The sequence below is a fragment of the Tasmannia lanceolata genome, unplaced genomic scaffold (genome assembly GCF_043159265.1).
Source record: "Tasmannia lanceolata isolate RefF3 unplaced genomic scaffold, GAP_Taslan_0.1 ptg000020l, whole genome shotgun sequence".
In the NCBI taxonomy this organism is placed as follows: domain Eukaryota; kingdom Viridiplantae; phylum Streptophyta; class Magnoliopsida; order Canellales; family Winteraceae; genus Tasmannia; species Tasmannia lanceolata.
The window spans coordinates 26846989-26873189 of NW_027518697.1; the positions used below are offsets into that span (position 1 = coordinate 26846989).

At 40.7% G+C, this 26201-nt stretch overlaps 1 protein-coding gene across 4 annotated transcripts in view; it reads right to left on the minus strand.

The window, feature by feature from the left end:
- SVR1 (pseudouridine synthase family protein) overlaps nt 1-26201 on the minus strand; it is an 80727-nt gene that overhangs the window by 9496 nt on the left and 45030 nt on the right. For 2 of the 4 annotated variants that reach the window (XM_077364681.1, XM_077364682.1), the window contains exons 7-9: nt 22985-23135; nt 20568-20624; nt 19406-19461 (exon numbers count right to left, since the gene is read on the minus strand). In XM_077364681.1, the coding sequence (XP_077220796.1) occupies nt 19406-19461; nt 20568-20624; nt 22985-23135 (264 nt within the window). Of the gene's footprint in view, nt 1-19401; nt 19506-20567; nt 20625-22984; nt 23136-26201 lie in introns of those variants that run through there. The other 2 variants (XM_077364683.1, XM_077364684.1) reach the window with 2 other exon arrangements.

The following is a 26201-nucleotide window of genomic DNA, read 5'->3' on the forward strand; positions in this document are numbered from 1 at the left end:
CTTGCAATCATCAAAACCTTCAGTATATGACTCCGCCGCAAGAAGATAAAGTTCATCTTCCTTGGCCTTTACCGCAGCAGCCTTCTCATTCCCAAGCTCTTTTAACTTCGCCTTATACTTCTCAAAATCAGTGTTGTACCTCACCTCATAATCAACCAAATCTTTTTTTAGCCTCTCAATCTCCACATCCTGATCACTCACATCCTACTCGAGCTTGATGCCATCTCTCTTCAAATTACCGATCTCGGAATTAAGGCTGGTGATTGTCGCCGAAATCCTCCTAGACTCTGCAGCAATGTCACCCACCCAAATTTGCGTGGCATACAAAGAAGAGACCCTCGATGCTCAATTCCAAAGGTTGATCGTAAGCCTAGGCCTTGTCCTTAGGAAGACGGCTCTTCAAAACGATCTCCTTAGCAACACGGGGCTCACCTAGGCCTTTGTCTTTTTTTTAACACAGCCCAGTTCGGACGAAATACTGGGTCTTTGTCACCAAGAATGTTGCCCGTGACCTCCACCAGCTCGCTGGAAGAGGGATCCCGGCCCCCATGAGTTTCCTTGTAAGAGACTTACCACCCGAAGTATGACGGACCGACTTGCCCGGCCGCATCTCTCCAATGGTAACCACTTCGGACAGCCTTTTCTTCGGATTGCCTCGTCCTGCTCCACCTTGGGGAGCGATCCCACCCCGGGAAACACCACCTCCTCAGGCAAGCGCCTTCACTTTATCCATAGCTGATGAACTTGCCATTTCTGTCGAAAGAGAAAAAGACAAGTGTAAGAGATCGGCTATATATATAGAAAAGAAGAACAAGAAAAGAAACAGAAAGACAACGGACAAGTCGCCCTAAGACACCTACGAGCTTCTGTGGCGCTACTAACTCCGATCTGCACTAAAGTGGGCTCATTGATGAACTCCTTCCAGTGGACAGCACCATGATCACAAATAGCCTCGAACACCACCAAGTCTTCTCCTTCGAGGGTCGGAGGTCGGCTAAGAGCCTTGGTGTTCAGTCGCGACCAATTCGTGGGTACCAACCAGCCTTCCCTTTGGAAAATAAAGAAAAACCTATTCTTCCATGAATGGATAGAAGTAGGCTTCCCCTTTACCATTTTTACATCGGCTCTCTAGCTGACGTAAATCCAGCCGCCCTCCTTGTGTCTCTTCAGAGAAGCACCTCCTGAAAAGTCTTAATGAGGGAATCTTCTGAAGATTCACTCGGACTATATACATGAAGCCGATCAAAATTCGCCATGAGTTCGGAGCAACTTGAGCCGGGGCCAAATCATAGTACCAAAGGGCTTCGGCTACAAAAGGGTTGATGGGAACTCTGAAGCCTCCCTTTAAAGTCTCCTCGTAAACACAGACATCCACACAAGGGTTACAAGACCGATTTCCTTCTATGGCAATACGAAGACCGAACTGATCTGGGATACAGTACCCTTATGTAATCTAGTCTATCCTCTCGAAGAACGTTCTTCTCATAAAGAGACGCAATATTGTAAGTTGGACTTGTATCCATGCGAACCCTTGCCCGGACCTCCAAAGAACCTCCCTCGAAGGGATTCTCTGGTTCCTCGTCCTCACCGTCCTCGTCCTCATCATCGCTCCCTCCTTCATCTAGTTCGGCCCTCTTCGGAGAATTGGGTCTAACTCCCAAATCTAAAATGTCCCCCGATACCTCGAGAATCTCAACTTCTTCGGAGGGATTGCTCGTAGAAGAACTAGAGGAAGACCCTCCAGACTCGAACTCAGACTCAAACATAAAGAGGAAAGACAAGAAGAATCTCAAAAGAAAAAGAGAAAGTGAAGGAAGGAGATTTTACCGTCCTAAATAGGCCCCGACCTCAAGAATGCCACACACTATCAAGCCGAAGACGATCTGAACTCTGCTCCGAAAAAAGGAAAATAGAAACGCAAATGATAGCATGGGGACCCCTCACCCCATTTTATAGCCTCTCTGCCAAAAGGACCCCCGACCAAATCACGCCGGTTCATTTCTGTGGCTAGAATCATGCCACGCGTCATCACCCTTCTGACATCATTTATTGCAACGCGACCCCCAAGGCAAGCAGCTTGTATAGCCTGTATTGCCAGCTTTTTCACAATAGGACAAAAATTGCCCAAGTGTGGCAGTTCGTCAGAAAAAGCAACCACCAGTTCGTACCAAGGACAAACTGTGTGCCAGCTTTTCAGAACGGGACAAAAATTGCCAAAGGATGGCAGTTCGGCCTATCCAGTTCGTACCACGCCAACTTTTCAGAAAAGGACAAAAATTGCCCAAGTGTGGTAGTTCGTCTGAAAAAGGCAACCACCAGTTCGTACCAAGGACGAACTGGGTGCCAGCTTTTCAAAAAGGGACAAAAATTGCCAAAGGATGGCAGTTCGTTCGCTCCTTCAGTTCGGCCTATCCAGGTCGTACCAAGGACGAACTGGACGCCAACTTTTCAAAAAAGGACAAAAAATTGCCTGAGTGTGGTAGTTCGTCCAAAAAGGCAACCACCAGTTCATCCATAAGATGAACTAGGCGCCAGCTTTTCCGGAAAAAGGATAAAAATTGTTTGAGTGTGGCAGTTCTTCCGAAAAAGGTAACCACCAGTTCGTCCTTGGGACGAACTGGGTGCCAGCTTCTCACAAAAGGACAAAAAATTGCCCGAGTGTGGCAGTTTGTCCGAAAAAGGCAACCACCAGTTCGTCCATATGATGAACTGGGTCCCAGCTTTTCACAAAAAGACAAAAATTGCCCAAGTGTGGTAGTTCGTCCGAAAAGGCAACCACTAGTTCGTCCATAAGATGAACTGGGCGCCAACTTTTCCGAAAAAAGGGCAAAAATTGCCTAAGGATAGCAGTTCGTCGGCTCCTTCAATTCAGCCTATCCAATTCGCACCAAGGACAAACTGGACGACAACTTTTCAGGAAAGGACAAAAATTGCCTAAGTATAGCAGTTCGTCCGCTCCTTCAGTTCGGCCTATCCAGTTCGTACCAAGGACGAACTGGACGCCAACTTTTCAGAAAGGGACAAAAATTGCCTAAGGATAGCAGTTCGTCTGCTCCTTCAGTTCGGCCTATCCAGTTCGTACCAAGGACGAGCTGGACACCAAATTTTCAAAATGGGACAAAAATTGCCAAAGGATGGCAGTTCGTCAGCTCCTTAAGTTCGGTCTATCCAGTTCGTACCAAGGATGAACTGGACGCCAACCTTTCAGAAAAGGACAAAAATTGCCCCAAGTGTGGTAGTTCGTCCGAAAAGGCAACCACCAGTTCGTCCACAGGATGAGCTCGGTGCCCGCTTTTCACAAAAGGACAATAATTGTCCGAGTGTGGTAGTTCGTCCGAAAAGGCAACCACCAGTTCATCCATAAGATGAACTGGGCGCCAGCTTTTCCGAAAAAAGGACAAAAATTGCCTAAGGATAGCAGTTCGTCCGCTCCTTGAGTTTGGCCTATCCAGTTCGTACCAGGGATGAACCGGACGCCAACTTTTCAGAAAGAGACAACAACTGTCCAAGGATGACAGTTCGTCCGTTCCTTCAGTTCGGCCTATCCAGTTCGTACCAAGGATGAACTGGACGCCAACTTTTCGGAAAGGGACAAAAATTGCCCAAGTGTGGCAGTTCGTCCGAAAAGGCAACCACCAGTTCGTCCATAAGGATGAACTGGGTGCCAGCTTTCACAAAATGACAAAAATTGCCAAAGTGTGGCAGTTCGTCCAAAAAGGCAACCACCAGTTCGTCCATAGGATGAACTAGGTGCTAGCTTTTCACGAAAGACAAAAAACTACTGCAGTAAAGCAGTTCGTCCAAATTTCAGTACAGCCTACTCAGATCGTCCAACTTCAGTTCGTCCTTAGCCGAACTGGACGCAAAGTTTGCACAAAAAGACAAAAGACTGCTAGACCGAAGCAGTTCATCCGAACTTGAGTTCGTCTCGGCCCAATCAGTTCGTCACATGCAAAAAAAAAAAAAAAAAAATTTAGTTTGATCTACTCAAGATGACTGACTAATATGCTTCCCCAAGTCGAACACATCGACTTAAGGGATTGGGGGGCAACTGATGGGGGTCAAATAATCTCCCACTCACTGGCTGACACGTGGCGTCGAAATCAAAGCCATGGGCTCACCACTCCACAAGGGGTAATAAGGTCATTACAGTCTAAAAAGGAAAGGCTCAGTGTAAGCCTCGCCCAACCACAACCCGACACCGGTAGGGGGTATAAAGGCAGGAGCAAAGATTGACCAATCAACAGACGAAAACCTGTCCCAAGGGCAAAAGGGTAATCCAATACTCAAGCCCCCACTATAAAAGGCCTCCTAAGGCTCAAAGGTAGGGGACCGGATCCCAAAATTTACCATTTATAGCAGACTTTCTCTACCTGTTGCATCCACTGACTTAAGCATCGGAGGGCCTTCCTGGAGTAACTACTCCGGGTTGGTCGTCTAACCGTTTGCTACCTTGCACAGGAATATTCGAGTTCTGTTCACTGCATAAGCCCACATCAGCTCTTCCTAAGCCACCTAAGTAGATCACCAATTTCAACCGCAACACCTCCCATTGGGGAGCAATTTTTCAAATAGTTAAGTACTTGAAAAGCGCTCCTTGGAAAGGATTTTTCTTCAGAAAACATAATCATGTGAGGTTGGAAGGATTCACTGTTTGGCAAATTGATTTGCTTGACTGTGACTCGTCCTGATACTTCACATGCGGTGGGAGTGGTTAGTCAGTTCATGAATTTTCCACGTACCCCCATTGGGGCTCAATTCTTCAAATAGTCAAGTACTTGAAAAGCGCTCCTCGGAAAGGCTTGTTCTTCAGAAAACATAATCATGTGAGGTTGGAAGGATTCACTGATGCAGATTGGGCATGATCTCCAACAGATAGGAGGTCGACCACAGGGTACTGTACTTTTGTTGGACGAAATTTGGTATCATGGCAGAGTAAAAAACAAGATGTGGTAGCTAGATCTAGTGCAGAGGCGGAGAATCGAGCTATGGCTCACATGTGTTGAGAGTTGACCTGGTTGTGGTCACTTTTGCTCGTATTGTGATAATAGAGTAGCTATTCATATAGCCTCAAATCCAATCTTTCATGAGAGGACGAAGCATATCGAAGTGGACTCTCATTTCATTCGTGAGAAGCTACAAAAGGGAGAGATGTGCACTATGTTCACTCGATCTGGAGATCAATTGGCTGATGTGTTCACTAGACCATTGGGAAAATCTACGTTGAGTGACATTTGTAAAAAGTTGGGGTTGTATGATATATGCACTCTACCTCGAGGGAGAGTGTGTTTGAAGGGTATTTTGGTCTTTGTAATCTTATGTAACCCTAATCATATATATATATATATATATATATATATATATATATATATATATCATATTATGTGAGAGGTCACATAATTGACTCACTTTTCTCCATATCTCTTTCTCATCTCCCTCTCTCTCTCAACTTTTCTCCTCCAACAAAGATAATGAGCTCCTTATGAGGGAGTGAAAATACCTCAACCCAAAGTTTTAACCCTTCTGGAAGAATAGTTATCTAATATCCATTGACCCAAAACCACTCAACAACTAGAAGATGGTAATGGGAGTCCAATTGGAGGGGAATGGGGAACCAAGCACATTAAATCAGGGGAATTATGGACAACACTTCCTCCGAGAAAGAGAACCCATTTTAATGTCACAGAAGGGATGATGATTTTGAAAAAAATATCTGATAAAAGAGAGCAGAGACAGAAAGGTATAAAGAATTTCCCGAAAATTAGGAAAGAAGAGCAAGATATACAAGAAGCTGTCGATGAACCAATCTTAATCGAAGATGTTGCAGACTATGATACGAGGATCTAATAATATGAGATATGATGCCAACTATGTATCAATAAATCATGATCGTGCCGATATCAGTAGCCCTAGATTTAACTTAAAATATGGAAATAATAATACATTTAAAAATACATCTATAAGACTGGTGATATTTAAATTAAAGAGAATGACATGTTTGAACATGATAGTTATTTGGACTAGAAGTATGGATGTAATATCGTAGACAAGTATCGGTATCATACCATATCAGACATCATACGTTTGGCCTATACAAATATCTGGATATCATAGATGAGGAGGAAGTTCTACAGGAACAACGTTCAATGAAAGCTTTTCAACAAAATCTATTAAAAATTCTACAATTGAAACTCTTTTTTGATAAAATCGAAGGAAGACTCCTTGTGGGAGGGATTATTATCGAAGTCCTTAAGGTATTTTTTTTTTAAATTGACTATATTACTAATGATGAATGTTACAAGCAGGAGACAAGATGTCACCATCGAGTGAAACATAACATCAGGAGTACAAAAACAAACAAAACGCAACCCGCCACTTCCAAATTATCCATTGTAACTCTCAGAATGAGAATCAGGTATGATTATAGCGATCGACTCCAACAGGACACCCTCTTTTGCCAATCGATCTGCAAGTTTATTTGCTGACCGCCTTCTGTGTTGAATTTGGGGACCAATCTTGCGGGCCAAATCCCGAATTTCGGCAATAATTTTGTGAAGTTTCATGGTCCCAGAGATTCATTCTTCGCCCATGCTACCGCATTTGTAGAATCTCCCTCTATAAGTAACGGTCCCAGATTGTTTCCCGAATACCACCTAAGACCAAAACAGAGAGCACTCGCTTCCGCTTCGTTCGCATCACAGATTCCAGCCGGGCCCGAGAAAGTCATCATAATCTTACCTCTTGAATCTCTAACCACACCGCCAATACCAGCTTTGCCGGGGTTTTCTATATAGCTTCCACCAAAATTCAGCTTCATCCAGCCATCAGGCGGTGCTACCCACATCGGCGTAATCTTTGGATTTATTTTTCTTTCCCATATTACAGCACACCAATTGCGTAATATTTCACCAGTTCCATAGGTCAGACCTTTTTTTTTGTCTCATCCATGAAATTAATTCGATTTTCATTACTAGGTTGATCCTCTCCACCGACTGAACTCTTTCCTCAAATATGCGAATGTTTCTTTCCTTCCAAATGCTCCAAACAATAACATATGGGAGCGCATTCCGTAATGCTTGCCCAGTTTCACCGAAAAAGCCACCAGACCAATTTAATAATAGCCTATTTATTTTTTTAGGGCAGATCCAAGCTACACCAAAAGATTTCATTGCATTGGACCATAACTGATAAGAGAATGGGTGGTGTAAAAGCAAGTGATCAAGTGATTCCTCATTTCCTCCTTCAAACGAAAAATGCACCTGCTTGGCATTTGAAGTTCCTCCTCCTCAATCGGTCTTGAGTATTGATACACTTTTGCGCCACCGTCCATGCAAATGCTACTATCCTCGGTGGGACAATAGATGTCCAAATTTTAGCTCGACGTGAAGCACTCATATTCCCCTCGTTCATAGCTGCAAAGAAAGATTTAACTGAAAAGTCTTCTTCGGATTCAAGGGTCCAAATTCTCTCATCCTCTTGAAAAGGCGAACAATAGCAAGATTGTAGCACATTTAGAAGTGCCGCAAGACTATCCGCTTCTTCATCTTTCAAATCACTCTGTATTCAAATATCCCAGAAGCCATTCCCACCTTCATCTCCTCTCACCAAGTAATCTGAAACCTTTGCATCGACATTTGAAACGAGGCGGAACAGATCAGGAAAAGAGAAGCACAGTTGTATCTCACCAACCCACAAATCTTTCCATAAGCGAACTTCGTTCCCCTTTCCAACTTTGAATCGAACAAGAGAATCAAAATCCAATCGAGTTGAGCAAATCGATTTCCACGCACCCGACCCTCCACCTTCGGAAAATCCTCTTCGTCCCAGACCACAGTCTCACCATTCTCCGGCCAAAGTTTTGCCTTATGCTGATTGCTTTTTTCATTTTTGTTCGGCATCTGCTTCTGTGGTTTTGCTCCATCACAGATACGACGACGTCTTCTTCTACTGAGGTTGTGGTATGAACAATCATTACAACTCCAGTCACCTGGTAGGAATTTAGGAGGTTTTCTAACCCTAGCTTCTTCGCCATTCCCCGCCTTCACATTCAGGTTACGACCATCCATATCCTTCGTTTTGTCACCTTCACGATTCCTTTGGTCATATGGTCCTCTCCGTTCGCCAACACGCATCCAAACATCTTCTCCGTTCGCCATTATTGTTAAAAGGATCAAGAAGGGCTTGGGCCCTAAATACCGTACGCCGAGAGGAAGGAACTAGAAGGGCTTGGGCCCCATGATAACGCGGAAGAGACACTCTCACCGGGAAGAAACACTCTCACCGGGAAGAAACCTATCTTCTTTGCTCATCAAAGTCCTTAAGGTATTTGAAAGCAATTGGAAGGTATGTGGATGCTATTTGACTTCTAAGGGGCCGCTAAGAAATCTTTTTAGGGTTTTTCTATTCTATGGCTTCTATATGACTGTATAAATGTGGTCTAGAATGACCAATCCAAACATGTACCAGACTTAGCCGCGGACCATGGACCACACTAGAGTTTAGATTGCGAGCATCAAACTTGATGGAAAAAATCATTTAAATGTTCATTAGAAGCCAGGGTAAATTGGGATAAATTAATGGAAACAAAGAAGACAAGGTATAATGGTACCATGCATGAGAAATGGGAAGTGGAAAACTTATGATGTGCCAAAACCGCTTTAATACAAAAAGCTAAAACCCAAGAAGGAATTTTGTAGATTCAACATAACAGGCATACAAGTCTAGAATTCTTATATGTGCACTGCATCTCTTACATTGAGGATCAAAGCTAGAAAACATGCATTAAAAAGTTTAGTTGCATTAAAAAGTTGTCTGATAACCACCTTAACATCATGTTTGATGGTTTACCAAAATTCTTGGGAAAATGCAAGGCAAAATTGTTTAGCCTCGTGCTTTATCCTTTTGAAGACTAAAAACAACCTTCTTAACCTTTTCATCTAAAAGGAATTATCTTTCGTTGTCTGAAAGGAAAGGCATATTGCCAAACATCCAAGGTGTCGATCTCTACTAATAGGAGAAAAATCCACAAATATCTTCTTCCTTGCCTTTCTAACCTTGACCATCCACCTAGATCTTGTGACTCAACTTCTTTCTGCCTATGAAATGTCAATTCCATGAAAGAGATCAATTCTACAATCCCCACTATCCAAAAAGATCTCTTGATCTTAATCAATTCCTATATTAATTCAACGGTAAATCTCCTTGATGTAGACCAAGCTGTGGAAGCTTTGATACCAATTTTGATGCAGACCAACTGAACTGAACCTTTCAGATCCCCATTGGAAAATGAACAAAGAGTTTAGAGTTTTGATCTACTCTCCATCATATCTAAAATGCCGCAGAAATGTGTTAGAAGGGTTGAAAAACCCCGAGCAAAATCGCTACACATAACGGAATAATAAACCATGTAGAACAAAAATTTTGCTCTAACCCAGGATTCCTAGGGATTAATTGATTTTATTGTGATTTAATAAACTCAAATATAAATACCTTTAAGTTGTTGTACAGAAGAACTCGTTCACTTGATCTACTCCTTAAAAATTCGCCGACGATCTAATCGACGCGAAACCACAAGTTGAATCGATGGATTCCTTTTGTTGCACAAAGGATCTTGTAAACAACTCTTTGTTTACCTTATAATCTAATCTTAATCAGATTATAATATGAGAATTATTGTTTAGAACAATGGAGATTAGTTGGATGAATGCCTTTGAGGAGATTAGTTGGATGAATAGCTTTGACTTCAAAAACTCAAAACTAGTTGATGAATAAAGAGAGAGAATAAAGAGGACACATTTTCTTATGTGTCTCTTTCAATTTCCAGCACATGGATTATGAAAGAGCTCTATAAAACTCTATTCATTTTTCTTGTATTTATGGAGATTTGAATTGCCTTTGATGCAATCCAAAGGTTCTAGAGAATTCTTAAAAAACAAGGAAACTAGTCAAAATTGGGAGCTTCCAATTTGGAAACAAACTAGTTTGCTTTTTCAAAATAGAAACCAAACAATGTGGGGAATATTTTTAGAAATTCTTGGATGTTTAGAAAACTCTAAATTGGGCATTTTTCCAAGTAGAAAACGTGGGTTGCTTTATTGGAAAAAACAATCCCTAAGATATCTCCTACACTCTAATTTTTCTACTTTCCCGCTATAATGTTGTAGGTCAAATTTTGACTTCATTTTTGGACAAGTAAATAGCCGAATTAGAAAAAATCATAAATTACAATGTTGTAGATCTTTCAAAGTTCTTCTAAATGAGTACTTACACATTAATTTTGGCCAAGAGTTGATTAAGTTATGACTGTTTTAACCATTCAAAAAAAAAAAAAAAAAAGTTACGACTGTTTTAGTAAAACAAGTCTATAAGCTAAACTTACAATTGTTTATTTAATTTTTTAATTAAATAAACATATTTCCTCCTATCCAATGGGATAAAAGCTCTATCCATATTTTTCTACAATTCCCAAAATACCCTTTAGTTAACATTTAACTAAATTGGTATTCCCATTGCGTCCCATGGTGTGTATACACTATACACCATTAGAACTATGTAAATCTTTCCCTTTGCATCAAATGCCACAAAAATAATTCGTGTGTGCAAACCAATAAATGCGGGGCCTTTATCTAATATATTATAATAGGTCAATCGAATAGCGAGTGGGATCATAGCAGGGATTTAACGATAGATCCTGCAGAACCCACAAGTGGGCCCCACTGCAATTATTGCTCCGTAGATAATGCTACAATCACATTGCGTCAGTGGCCTCCATGGAGACATAACCCTGAAGATAACTGTCAAATCATCATACCCCTAATCACATCAAATGTGCAAGTTCTTTCTCCAAGTCCACATCTACCGAGTTGAGTCCTACTAGGAGTGGACATTAACTACCCCCTGGGCTCACTCATGATATACCTTTTAGTAAAGCATTGTCGGCCCGCAAATGCATTTGCTAAAACTATTTCAAAACTTAGTTTGTGAAATCCTTTTGATAAACATCTTATCAAATCCATTTGGCCAAGTATTTTTCTAGGCCTACTGCTCTGACAAAAAATGTAGATGTTATCCTATTAAATAGGTGGAGAATTCCATGTCGGGTATCACTATTGACCTCGAAAGTTTGTCCAACACTCCAGTTATACCCTTTGGTGACTCTAAGAGAATCACGGTTAGATAGACCAAAGATGAGAGACTCGCCAACAGACCAATATGACCCCTTAGGTCAAAGGACATGTAGAGGGTCCTGCCTAGTAGAATAGCTCAACGTTCTCCTGTCCACAAGCTATTCTAATGTGATCATGTTCAGTACGCAATCTCATTGTCGTACCCATTCTATCTTGCTTAGGGTCCACTACCCAAGTGATTGAGATAAGTCACTCCACATCCCATGCATGTAGGCAAGATAGATGCTAGTTGTGTACATGAGGAGGTGTCCAACCTCAACCCCAAATAGGAACTACTAAGGTCTGCAAAGAACCAGAATCCCATATCTCCTTGCTCCCTAGGATCTGTGAATCCATGAGCATGGGTTTCCTACTTTGCTACCTAAGGACAAATATGTGTCGATGATAAGTAATATATCACACATGAGAAAACGGTTTCTACACACTAGCTTAAAATACAGTGGAGGCCCACATTGTTTGGGTGATCCAAACCATTCATTTGATTGGCCCTCACATAGATAGGGTGTCCAATAAAAATCAGCTCCATAGGATCATCCTAACCCTTCGAACCGTGGAGGCAAAAAATGGACAAATTTGTGAAGGTTTATACACGTCTATTTTACCTCCACAAATCGTAGGGTTGGGATGATCCTATGGAGCTGATTTTTTATGGACACCCTATCTATGTGAGGGCCAATCAAATGAATGGTTTGGATCATCCAAACAATATGCCCTCCACTGTATTTTAAGCTAGTGTGTAGATAACTTATCTACACGTGTGTAGAAACCGTTTTCTCATCACACATATTTAACTTTTAGTACCCATAAATGTCATGAAAAGAAACTTTTATTGATTAACATACGAAATATACTGGGTTTTAGGGCACCAACTCTAACAAAATGTAGTCAAATCTGAACTCAGATCTGACTTCGGCCGTATCTTAAACAATCAGACCTGATTCTAAGGCAGGTAGATCATAAAAGAAACAAGTGAATTCACTTCAAATCTGAACTGGTTCTGTATAGAATAGATACCACTTCATAGCTCTAAGTTTTTTTTAGGAATTGGCAGCAGAAAGTTCCAAGTGAAACAGCAATTGAGTTTTCATCTCAGATTCAAACTACAGAGATCGGATCTCATAGATGCATGCTAATAACACTCGAAGTTTTCAGAAATACTCAGCAGTTTTCTGAACTGAAGATCAAAGTTAGAATACATCTATAGAGATGAATTCCAAAACACAACTTAGGTAACACTCGAAGTTTTCAGAAACACTCAGCAGTTTTCTGAACTGAAGATCAAAGTTAGAATTACATTTATAGAGGTGAATTCCAAAACACAACTTAGGTAACAAGCTAAACTAACCAAGACTTGAAGGAATTTTCCAGGAACAAAACTGATAAGTTGCTGTTTGAAACAGCTGATTGCATGAAAACCAGAAATAATTGGTTTCAGTTGAGATAAATAGAAAGATCACTCTTGGTTGAAGGTAGTTGATCCAAATGGAAGGAAAAGGACTTTTCACTGCTGTTTTAAAGTCAGATTTCAATCTTTCGATTCATCATGTAAATATCATAAGGAATGTATGGAGCAATCTTTTTTGCACTCAAACAATCAGAACTCAATTAATCAAAAGGGGAAAGAAAAGACTAGGCAAATCAGCAAATATAAAGGGTAAAGAAACAAACCAAACTACAACTTGGACATCTCATGCCACACACACACACACAACTAGACCCATATTATGCATGGGTGTAAAATAATACACAAGCCTTCTTGGCCTACACCAATAATGGGTCCCGCCCTATCCAAACATGACATAAAACTTAAAATGGTGGGCCCCGCCCGATCACATGCATGGATTTGGTGGAGATGCTGCCCTATCATGGGTGTAAAATGGTGGGCCCCACCATAAGCATGTGGTTGGGTGGTGGGCCCCACCTTATGCATGGATTTGGCTCGAGATGTTGCCCTACTCATGGGTGTAAAATGGTGGGTCCCACGATATGCATAGGTTTGGGTAGAGATTATGGGCTCTACCATATCAAAACGTGAATTGTAAAATGGTGGGCCTCACCCATGCCACGCAGGAGGTGTAAAAAAATCCACCATAGAAAAATTGCAATAAAAATTTTCCATGGAAAGAAAACGGATGGCAAAGGACAGAAACATGTTTAGCGTGTGTGTATGAAGAGAGAGAGAGAGAGAGAGAGAGAGAGAGAGAGAGTTTTAACTACTAGGGTTGAGTTCATTATTGTTGGAATATGTAACTTGCCTAAGGGCATTTAGGACTTTGTACATTCCTTTATGTTTTAGTATAAAGATATGAGCCAGGGGGAGATAACCCTGACTCATTTATTTTTTCTGTCTAAACTTTCGGTTAACATGGTATCAGAGCCTTAGGGTTTTCTGATCCCTAGGGTACTCTATCAGCCTCCATCTTCTCCGCCACCCCCCACCCCTCTCGCCGCGAAACCCAACTCCGGGCCAAGTTTTCATCCGAGGCACACTGTCTTTTTCCTCTTGGGAAGGAGTCGTTCCGCCAAGCCGAAGGCACCAGGCCCTCCCTCCCGCCACGTTTCTCCTCCCCTGGGCGTATAGCTCCTAGTCCTGTACCCTCGCAGCAACCCCCCACACATTTTCTACCCAGGGCGGAAATTATTTCCAGGAAAATATTTTCTTCCGGTTGGAAAACTTTTTCCAGGATCGAGGATTTGCACCCCCCAAAATTTTCCAAGAAAATATTTCTCACCAACTCGGAAAACCTTTTCCAGGACCGAGGATTACACTCCCCCTTATTGCCCGTGGGAAAGCCCACGTCATTCGTCGTGATCCTCCTCCTACGACGGATCCCACCTTTGATCGATGGGAACAGGAGGATGCTCTTGTTTGTACCCTTCTGTGGCAGAGTATGGCCTCTCACGTCTCTGGGCCCTTGATGCTTCTGCCTATTGCGAAACGGATCTGGGATGAGGTTACTCTTCTTTACTTTGGCGTGGCAAACATTAGTCGGATCTGCTCTACCTATTCTGAGTGGGTGCGTTTCTGCCGTGGTGATCTTCCTCTTGCCACCCATTACAGTCAATTCGTTGTCCTCTGTCAGCAGCTTGATGTTTACATGCCGCTTACCACGGATCTCACAAAGGCTGCCCGTCAGAGGGATCAGATCCGTGTTGTGCAGTACCTTGAGAGTTTGGGTCCAGAGTACATGCATCTTCGTCAGCAGAACATGCATCTTCGTCAACAGATTATCGGTTCTGGCGCTATTCCTTCCCTTACTGAGGTTTACTCCCACGTCCAGCAGTGCTCTCCTGGTGATCCAGTGATATCTGTTCCTATTGATGGTTCTGCTCTCGCGACCTATGATGGCAGTACTCGCCCGCCTCGTGGTGGAGCCTCCCTGGTCGTGGCCGTGGTGGTGGTCGTTCTGGTGGTGGCCGTGGCCGTTCTTTTTGCACTCACTGTCAGCGCGAGGAACATTATATTGACCATTGCTATACCCTGCATCCCGAGCTTCGTCAGGCACGCTCGGCTCACATGGGTGCTACTATTGCTTCAGCTTCAGATTGCGCTCTCTCTGCTTCTGTTCTTGCACCAGCTGATTCCACCTATACATTATCCCGTGCCAATTATGAGGAGTTCCAGCGTCTGCGGCTCAGTTCTCGTCCTCCCTCTGCAGGTTTCGCACAACCAGGTAGTTCACCCACTACCCTTCTATCTAGCTCAGGGTCATGGATCATTGACTCTGGCGCATCCAATCACCTGACTGGTAAGTCTTCTCAGCTTCATTCTTTTCGCTATTTCTCGTCTCCCTCTCGGTCTATCACCCTTGCTGATGGGTCCACTACACCTATCACTGGTGTTGGTCATATCTCCCCTCATCCTGCTCTTACCTTATCTTCTATTTTATGTGTACCAAAATCACCATTTAGTTTACTTTCAGTTAGCCAAATTACTAAATCTCTTCACTGTCTCATTTTTCCCATCTTACTGTTTGTTTCAGGATCTCTCGACTGGGAAGACGATTGGAACGGTCGTGAGGTAGATGAACTCTATCGTCTTGACTGCCGGCCGCCTACTGTCTTACATAGCTCTGTGGATACATTTCAGTGGCATTATCGCCTGGGGCATCCTTCACTTCAGCGGCTGCAGCAGACTTCTCTGATTCCCGGACCTTTTCTAGTTTTCAGTGCAAGTCCTGTGAACTCGGGAAGCACCGTCGTGTGTCGTTTCCGTCCTGGATCATTAGTCGAGTGTCTAGTCCATTTGAATTAGTCCATTCTGATGTATGGGGACCCTCTAGGTTCGCGTCTAGTACTGGCTTTCGGTATTTTATTGTGTTTATTGATGACTTCTCACGCATGACCTGGTTATATTTACTGAAGAGTCGATCCGACGTGTTCTTTGCTTTTCGCACATTTCATTCTGAAATTAAGAATCAATATAATTACAATATTAAATGTCTTCGTACTGACAATGCTAGAGAATATTTTTCTGATACTAATGGCTTTCAATCCTATCTCTCCCAACATGGGATTTTACATCAGTCTTCATGTGTGTACACCTCTCAACAAAATGGTGTTGCTGAGAGGAAACTTCGTTATTTGCTTGAAATAGGTCGCACTCTTCTTTTTCAGATGAGTGTTCCTAAGGCATACTGGAGTGATGCCCTTCTTATGGCATGCTTCTTAGCAAATCGTCTTCCTTCCTCTGTCTTAGAGGGTGCCTCTTCTTTCGAGATTTTATCTCCTAGTAAGGAACAGTTTCCTCTGACACCTCGTGTATTTGGATGCGTTTGTTTTGTTCATCACCTTGGACCTGGCCGTGACAAACTCGATCCCCGGTCTGAGCATTGTGTCTTTCTGGGGTATTCCCGTACGCAGAAAGGCTATCGTTGCTATAGCCCTCATCTGCGTCGCTGGTTTGTCTTGGCCGATGTTACGTTCTTTAAGTCTGAGGCATTCTTCCAACATGGCGCGGCATCTTTCACCCCTTCTCTCGAGTCCGAGGTCTCACTTCCCTTACCAGATCAACCTGCTTCTCTCCTGTCATCTCCTATTTCCGTGCGGCAAGCTTCTGCAGCTTCTACTTCTTCTGCCACGTTGGAGAAGCCAGCTCCACCTAAAATTACACAGCAGTATCAGCGGCGCCAAGTTACAGATAGGTCTCTTCTACCTCCTCTCGCACAATCATCTTCTGAGCCGATGATCCCTCTCTCCCGCTCTCAGGTATCTTCTCTTCCGCCTTCCTCTGTTGTTTCTAATTCTCCTATTGCATCTCGTACGAGATCCCGTTCCACTGCACATCCTATTTCGAATTTTGTTTCTTATCATAAGCTCACCACTACCTTCCAGAGCTTTGTTTCCTCCTTGTCTTCTATGTCTTTACCACAGTCAGTGGCTGAGGCTCTTGACCATCCTGGCTGGCGTGATGCTATGAACCTAGAAATGGGCGCTCTTCATAGTAATGATACATGGGATCTGGTTTCCCTACCCCGCTGGTGCCCGTCCTGTTGGTTGTCGGTGGGTTTTCTCCATCAAATACCTCCCTGATGGTACTATCGAGCGCTTAAAAGCGCGGTTAGTCGCGAAATGATACACTCAGACTTTTGGTGTTGACTACACTGAGACCTTCAGTCCAGTTGCGAAAATTCCCTTTGTCCGTGTGCTCCTGTCTCTTGTTGTTAATCATAGCTGGCCCCTTCATCAGCTGGATGTGAAGAATGCCTTCCTCCATGGCGACCTGACTGAGGAGGTGTATATGGAGCAACCACCAGGGTTTGTTGCTCAGGGGGAGACTTCCTCCTACGTGTGTCGCCTACGCAAGTCACTCTATGACCTCAAACAATCTCCGCGTGCGTGGTTTGGGAGATTCAGTGAGGCGGTCATGCGCTTTGGCATGAAACAATGCGCAGTGGATCACTCAGTCTTCAGTTATCACTCTTCAGCTGGGTGTATTTTGTTGATAGTTTATGTGGATGACATAATCATCACAGGGAGCAATTCACAAGGTATACAACGTTTGAAAACCTTCTTGAAAAATGAATTCTCTACTAAGGATTTGGGTCAGCTCAGGTATTTCTTGGGGATAGAGGTTGCTCGTTCTTCTAGAGGCTTGTTCCTATCACAGAGAAAGTATGTCTTGGACTTGCTAAAAGAAACAGGCAATCTTGGACTTAAACCAGCTTCTACACCCATGGATCCTAATGTGAAACTCGTTCCAGAAGAAGGAGAGTTGATGGAGGATCCTGGCAGGTATCGCAGGCTTGTCGGTAAACTTATATATCTCACGGTTACTCGGCCAGATATTTCATATGCTGTTGGAGTTGTCAGTCAGTATATGAGCTCTCCACGTACTTCTCACTGGGCTGCGGTGACATAGATTCTCAAGTATTTGAAAGGGGCTCCAGGGAAGGGATTGATATTCAAAAGACATGGCCATATGAAAGTTGAAGGCTTCTCTGATGCAGATTGGGCTAGATCCCCAGTAGATAGACGGTCCACCACTGGGTATTGTACATTTGTAGGTGGCAATCTTGATTCATGGAAGAGTAAGAAGCAGGATGTTATAGCTAAGTCCAGTGCAGAGACTGAATACAGGGCAATGGCACAGACAAGCACGGAACTTATTTGGCTACGTTCACTTCTTTCTGAAATTGGCTTCATTTCATCTTCTCATTCGCAGCTTTATTGCGACAACAAAGCTGCAATATACATTGCCAACAATCCAGTCTTCCATGAGCGCACCAAGCATATTGAAGTGGATTGTCATTTTATCCGTCAAAGAATCCAGAAAAGAGATATTTGCACTGTGTTTACTCGGTCAGGGGACCAATTAGCTGATATGTTTACAAAGTCCTTAAATAAGTCAAAGTTGAGTGATATATGTAACAAGCTAGGAATGTATGATATCTACATTCCAGCTTGAGGGGGAGTGTTGGAATATGTAACTTGCCTAAGGGCATTTAGGACTTTGTACATTCCTTTATGTTTTAGTATAAAGATATGAGTCAGGGGGAGATAACCCTAACTCATTTATTTTTCTCTGTCTAAACTTTCGGTTAACAATAATATAACCTATGATTTAGCCAACACTTTGTCCACACGTGTCGACACTCCTTTGGACACTTTTAAATGTATTACTAGGAGTGCTAGAGTTAATGTGGGCGTGTGGATACGTATTTGTGTAATAATCGATAATTTTGTGTGTATGTATGTGTCTCCATTTCTAGATTTTTAGATGTTGCCATGTCAGACAACTCATATCCGTGTCAAAACTCGACACATGAATCTGTATCGACAAATTATGATTATATATACTTTCTATTTTAGTAGTGTCCTCGTTTCTAAATTTTGGAGGTTTGCCGTATTCGACACTCCGTGTCAGTGTTGACACACGACACTCGTGTCCATGTCCACAAATCATAGAATTTAACATTTAAATCTCCCCCTTCCCCCCTCTTTCAAACCCATATTGAGGGTTGATAGACAAAACTGTCATATAGGCCATGTTACATGGATTCTTCTACATGGGCGAAGAATCCGTGTCGAACACATCTCGGATTCCAATACTTCAGGATTCTTTGAGACACTTCTAGGTCTCTTTTATTTGTTTTCTTTTTTTAAATATCACTACCACACTTTACAATGACCGCATGTTTTGAGTTTTATTTATCCTAATAGTAAGTTTCTTAAATTGAAATAAAACATTATTTCTACTTTGTCTATTAAAATTTTTACTATATTACTCATTATAATCATATTATTATGAAAACGAATTAAAATATGAGAATTGATTAAAATATTATGGCGAATCCACGCATCATCACTTTTTCAGGTTTGCCGAATCTGACACTCGAAAGCCGTGTCGGATTCCGACACTCGTATTCGTACTGATACAACATAGCGTATCGGAAATCTACATTAAGGATTTAAATTACACTAGAATAATAGTAACCATACATGGAGATATCTTAGAATAATAAGATGGCAAATCTAAGGAGTAAGGATATAGATATGCTTCTTTCAAATAGTTGAGTTTTAAGCATGCTTCTAGAGTTAATCTTATTTAAAATCTTTGATAAATTCTAAATGAAACCGTTCCTAGCATGCTGTTTAGTTGAGAAACACATTCTATGGAAAAAATGCAACAATAATCAGGAAAGTCAGCATTCTAATAGAGGAAGAAAAATTAAATGAAACCTCAAAAGTGAAATATGGAGTTTAGAGAGTGGAATTACCCAAGATCTGATGGAAGCCTGAAACCACCTATCCGTACTCGCTTTAGAGAATGAAGCTGACAGATTATTGGCGGTGGAATTAGCTAACATAAAGAAGAAACTGAAAAGTAAAATTGAAACAAGTAAACATGAATAAGAGAGAAACGAACACGACCAAAGTAAAAAAAATCGTATAAATTCATGATTGGCGCAACATCCCCCAAGCAGCAGTGGAAATATTTAGTATTTCATAAGAATACAAAATATTTCTAAATGCATTGCAAGTGAATTGTATTTCTTAAGGACTGCATATAATTTTTTCTATTATTTCAGACACAACTATACCGTATAATAGAGCGGGGGCAAATAATTTGGTTTCAAGTTGCTGTTGTCCGAAATTATTTGCATTGTTGTCTCTTTTCCTCATAAAGACTATGCGTATTTTTTTCCATTTAAAAGCAAAAGGAAATTAGAGTTAGACATGAATGTTTGTTAATAGGCAAAATAATTTTCATGAGTTTCAAGGTAAGTTAAATTAACATTTTAAAACTTTCTAAAAAATCACGAACTCTCAATTTATATATCCATTTGCCATGAAACCGATTTCTTTCGAAAGATTTCATTAAGAACTTTAAAATGACATTCTTGACTATATCCAGTGAAGCTTTGGGTTAATAAATCAAGATTAATATAGAAAGCCTAAAATAACCGTGTCATGCATAAATTGCATCTTAATTTTTAAACCTGAAAAAGAGTTACTAAAGTGTCTTCTCATTTTATGTTATTTGAAATTAAGAAAATGATGACATATCGAAAAATCAATGAATAGTACCATTGAATGCTTCTAGTAAGGCTTTCGAACAAACTAACTCATGTGGTCTAACTTTCAAAATTTATAATGTTCTAGTGTCTTGAATAGCAACAATATTCTTCAGAAGAGCATCAAAACTAAAAGTTTGAATGTTATGAAATGTTTAATTTACAAGTCTAAAATCCCAAATAATCTGGGAAAGATAAGGATATTTGTTATCCAGGACAAAGAAACCCAAGCTCAGATTGTTTTGCCAGAACTAAACTTGAACTCTATGTAATACACCGTATGATCAGTTACTGAGTACAAGCACAAACCGAAACTTTGAAACAAAAACTAGGTAAGCAATCAATCTAGTAATTAGAAACTGACCTGAAGTCCAGCATTTTTCACCAGTTCACGGACTTCATGATTTCTCCCTTCATGAACCTGCCACAAATAAGTTTAACCGGTTGATTTTAAGCAAAACAAGAAAAAACATTCATTACTATGCATTCCTATGTTTTAACTTGATTGAGGGACAAAAAAGAATCACCAATACATAATGAAAAAACTAGATGAGTAGATCCATCAACTGAAAAGCAAAAAAATAGACTTGATTATAATGAAAGCATGCAATAAAATGACAAAAGAAAAACCAATGGATGCTAAAGCAAAGATCAACGAGTTAAGTATCAACAAAGAGCATTGCATCTTGGTTAAATGGCAGGTAAATGATTTCAAAAGCAGTTACCCGGAAATTAAATTCCATCACTGAGAAATTTTTAGTCAGGCAAAACTATGGAAAGAGCATCCAATACAATAATGCAATAAAATATCTCCTTCATGGAGACCCCAATCTCCATGGAAAGATCTATTTGGATTCCGCCCATAGAATCACATTGAGGGAGTCACCCTCCACAATCAGCGACCCCGGAAAAGAAGAAACCTTGTGCATCGGACTTGACATGTGGAATGCACTAGCATAAGGGTAGTATTATTGCTCTGTCTTTAATGGTGGTCCTTGGTTATCATTTTAGTAATATAAGTGATATCCTTATTAGACTTTTTTATAGCTTGGTAGTAATATTAGTTGATTGGTGGTTGTAAGGCATGTCTATATAAAGCCCATCACACTTCCTTCTTCATTAGCTTGTATTTTGATTTGAGATTCAGATTAGAAAGATTTCTCTTGCGTATGTGGAGAGAGCCTGGCTCTTCCCATCTGTCCCCTTTATTTCTCTTCAGATAATGGAATTGCAAACTAGAGTGCTAGTTTTCTTCCATTTCTTCCATTTTTCTACTTCTTGTTGAATGCAAGATTTACGTTTCCGCCCTTGGTTCAAGCACTCGTGTCACATCACTTGAGTTGAAGATTAAAGAGTATTTTCCTGCCAAAATTCAAAAAAAAAAATTCAGATCTATCTGTCACATATCAGATCCAACTTCAAAGAAAACCACCTAGGTCTGGTTTTTTGTCGTCTTTTTAGAAATATCTTTAAGGAATCTCATTGTTTTTTCTCTTTAATGCTAGTGGAGTTGGTTTTGTCAGGGTTTGGGTCCAAATTTCATCATTTCGACAAAAACTTTGCTTTTTGAATCTGAAAAGTTGCATGTCTTGTATATTTCAACTAAAACATTAGTGAAATCCCGAAAATTTGAGAAAATCTGGTATTTTTCCGAATTCAAGTAGATTTTGTTTCAGTAGCAACAGAAATTGAAATATTTTGGCTGAAACAAAATGTTTTGGCCGAAATTTAAAACCACGCATCTGACTACTTGGATCTGATATGTGCTGGAATTGGTCACAGAAATACCGAATGACATGTATTTGGGCATGATCTTACTTCAATCATAGAGATGTGATGATCAGGGAGGACAGATTGAAAAACTACAGATCCGACTTCTCAAATTTCATAAATATGAAATTTCCAGATCGAGAACACCAAATAAAAAAGTGATGAAAAATCACCATAAATACTTCCTAAGGGAATCTATCAACAACCAGTCATCTCATCCAGATTTAGTGGAAGATGTGTGGGTCAATCTTCTCTCTTCAGTCTACAAAGCCTTCCACTAGATTCTTTAATCTGGTTTTGGATAATAGTATGATGGGCCCTGCTTCTCTTGATCTAGATCCGCACTAGATCTAAATCCGCTCTGATAACATGTAGAGAAATCTTAAGAGAGAATGAGAGACAGAAAGAATGAAGGTAAGAGAAGACATACAAGAGAGAGAGAGAGAGAGAGAGAGAAGGGAAACAAACCTTGGAATTTACGTGTGCTTCCCTTCACGGAGCATCCCCTCTTTTAATCATTTAATTGATTCAATATAAAGACTTGAATTCCCTTATTTGACATAAGCATATGACATAAACAAAAAAATAATGTATCTTTCAACAAAACCTACTCTAATAATTGAGCTAGGTTTTGTGTGTGTTTGGGGGGGGGGGGGGGGGGGGGGGGGGGGTCGGTTCGGTTCGGTCTATAATGCCCCTTTCATGGATCAAAACACTCCTGCAAGATATTTGTAGAAGATTTCAGGTTTTGAGGATAGTTTTTTCGGTAAACATTATTTTCTTCATCAGTCCGTAACGTTCAATCCATCACTTTTGGGGGATTTCTCTCACCCTCCCTCTCCAACACACCTTTAAAAGTACTTCATCAATGTCCAAGTTTCAAATTTGCCTACTCTACGAAAGAATACAGTGCATTCAAGAAAACTTCTCAAATACGGAATACTTCCAGTCAACTAATCAAGAATGTTGTGGAAACAATAAAAGGAAAAAATAAAAAGAGCGAAGGAGTACCACAATGCGAAGTCTAGGCTTAGATACATCTGGTTGTACAGGCAATAGTTCCACAGAATCTGGTGCACAGTGGACCCCATCAATGAGTGCACCCTCACTGATGGCTATAAGATGCCGCCTATTGACACTACCATCCACAGCTGCAATATATCTACAAGTGCAAAACATCCAGTCAGAGTACATATAAGAATAAAACAGAGGATAGACCCCATCCAACAATTGTCTTGAAAAAAATGAAAGTAGATATAAATAAAAAGCTATTACGGTATAAACTATTAGCCACTTCCACATGAAAGAGAAATCCTATGTATTGCAGAACATAACATACAGACTACTGAAAAAACAGCCTAAAGTGGAATTGTATGTCAAAAGAATAGTCAAGTAGATTGCTCATCAATGTTTATTTTACGTCTATCCTGTTTTGTTGTCCATTTTATTGGTCCATTTCTAACTATTGTATTACCAAAATTCTGTGTGTCAACCATTTGTAACAGTTAATGATGGAACCACCCGCACACACACCCAATGTCCATTACGTTATTTTATAAATGTTCCCCAAATTGCAGAATGTGCAATTAGGGCATCCAATGACGGGACCATCAAACTAAAGGGAAAAAAAAACTTGAGAAAACACCTAGAGTAGCGCCAAAACATAAATAAAATGAGACCTACACTAACTGAACTCTCTAACATTCTCCCTCAAGATGGAGCCTAGATGACAGCATTTCCAACTTGAAACACAAACTTTCAAACTGACTTTTGATCTTTCGATTTGAGTAGATGACTTTTGATCTTTCATTTTGAGTAGATATCAATGATCACGATCTCCCCCTGACACATATCTACTTCCCCTGCCAAAAACTTCACTAACGTACAAAGAAATCCACACAAACCAATACTTCTATCAAAAGGAAGCACCACACAACAACAAATCATCATAAGAGCCCACACAAATGGCAAATTAGGATTGGGGCCTTGGAATTAAGCATATGTGGCCTCCTTTGATAGGCCTTCAAAGGCTGATTATGATTCTCATCACCTATTGATTTCCAGGAGATGACGATTTTTCCTTTCTGCAACTCCATTATACTATGCAGTGCAGGGACAGGACCTTTGAAACTCAATACCATTCTCCACTTGATTAACTTTGAAGTTCATGAGAAGTGTATTCACATCCATTACCATACGAGAAATTTTAATATTGGTTTCAAATTGATTATAGATCATCTAATGAGCAATCCTAAAGATATTAGAAACTCCATCTGTAGTCTTCATAAGATATATTCATGTGGTTTCGGAAAAATCATCAATAAAAGAAACAAAGTAGAGAAAGCCAGACATAAAAACAATTGGGTCCCCATACATCAGAATTTAGGGTTTTGGATGAAGAAAACTCAATGCTTAAATCTATGGCGTCACAAAAAACATTGGTTACTTCTTCCACGAAGCCTGTGGAGGCATTATTTGAGATAGAGAACACCCCCGAGGTTGAGCATTTGAATATCAACTCAGACAGTTTGAAAGGTGAGACGTTTTCTGTTTGGGTTTTAAGCTAGCAAAGAAAGCGACAAACGAGTTTGCCAAGGAGAAGACGATACTCGAAGATTGCAAATAGAGATCTTGTTTGGCAGGAGTCCATGGGGTTGATCCATAGACGCTGATACCCCAGTCCTGCTCCAATTCGGCCGTTGATGATAGCCAACATGTAGATTGGTAGGATGGTTTGTCGCCGTCCTCTTGTAGTCTCCATACGATTCCTGTTCAGAAGAGGGGAATGGTTAAACTTATACAGCAAGTTAAAAAGGCTTAACCTTGGTGTTAGTCTAAATAAAGACATAGATGGCAAGTATTGCAAGCCAGTGACAGCGGGAGCTTGAGTGTCATCCACGCAAGGTCAAAAGTTGAGTTACGTCAATCAGACTTCTGGCATTGGTGGGCGCACTGGGGAGAGTGGTAGCTCTCGTTTTTCGGAAAGGAAAGCTGATTGTTGATCACCCCGCAAATGTCTGACTTCGATAACATTGTGGGGGAGGCACTCTCTCCTTTGCCCGTCTTGTTTTGCAGATGCTCAAGCGTTTATTGCGTCCTTCTCAGACTATACAATGGATTGGTAGTGATCTAACTCTCCCCGTTTTCTCCTAAGAATACTGTAACATTCCGCTATGAACATCTCCCCTTGAACAATATTTGGTAAGTCATGATATCGATGATGACTCTAGATATATCGTGCTTAGGGGAGTATTTCTAGTTTCTACACTACTATATCTCATACATCCTTTCATGTACACAAGAATAATAAACAACCATGCATTATCATCAAGTTCTAAAATTCCCACCTCTTAGAGTTGGGATCATCTTCCTTTGGTCCCTTTATTTATCCATTCATAGAACACAATTTAGATATAATCCCAATAAAAATTTTGGCATATTGTAACCACTCAAAGTAATTTGACCCACCCAATCCGAAAATCGTGATTTGGACTGCAGTATAGTGGATCTGACTACTCTGGGTCCTATACGGGCAATATTTCGGGTTTCGGTTTAGGTATTGTTCATGATGGAAATAGAAACATGTCGTTTGAGATGAAATTTTACATGGAAATCCAGTAAAATCATAGAAATATATGGAAATATATCCAAATGATGGGTTTTTAAGAAGTGCCATAATAAGAACAAATACACACTCAAACCTATCACATAACCAAACAAAACACACCCATAATGGTCAAACAAAATCGAACACCCAGTGATGTGTGTTGTCATGCATGTTTGATTTTCCAGTAAAAACCAGATTTCACATGTAATTCATATAAATATTTATACAAGACATATATACCATATTTCAAATAGAATTCATATAAATATAATTTTGTAACATATAGTGGTATAGTATGCTACTAATATATTTATTGTTTTGGTTTTAATATTCATTTCAATTTCAGTATGCGTTTCGACAGGGATCAAAGCAAAAATATTTTGGTCTTTTTGTGTCGATTTTGATGGAAATTTGAAACCATGTCTACGAGCTTAAATTGGTCACAAAAAGACTTGATGAAGTATATCCACCTATGATTTATGGACACGGACACAAGTGTCACATGTCGACACGGACACAAAGTGTCAGAGACGGCAAACTCCCAAAATTTAGAAATGGGGACACAGCTAAAATAGAAAGTACATATAATCATGATTTGTTGACACAGACAAAATGCGTTAT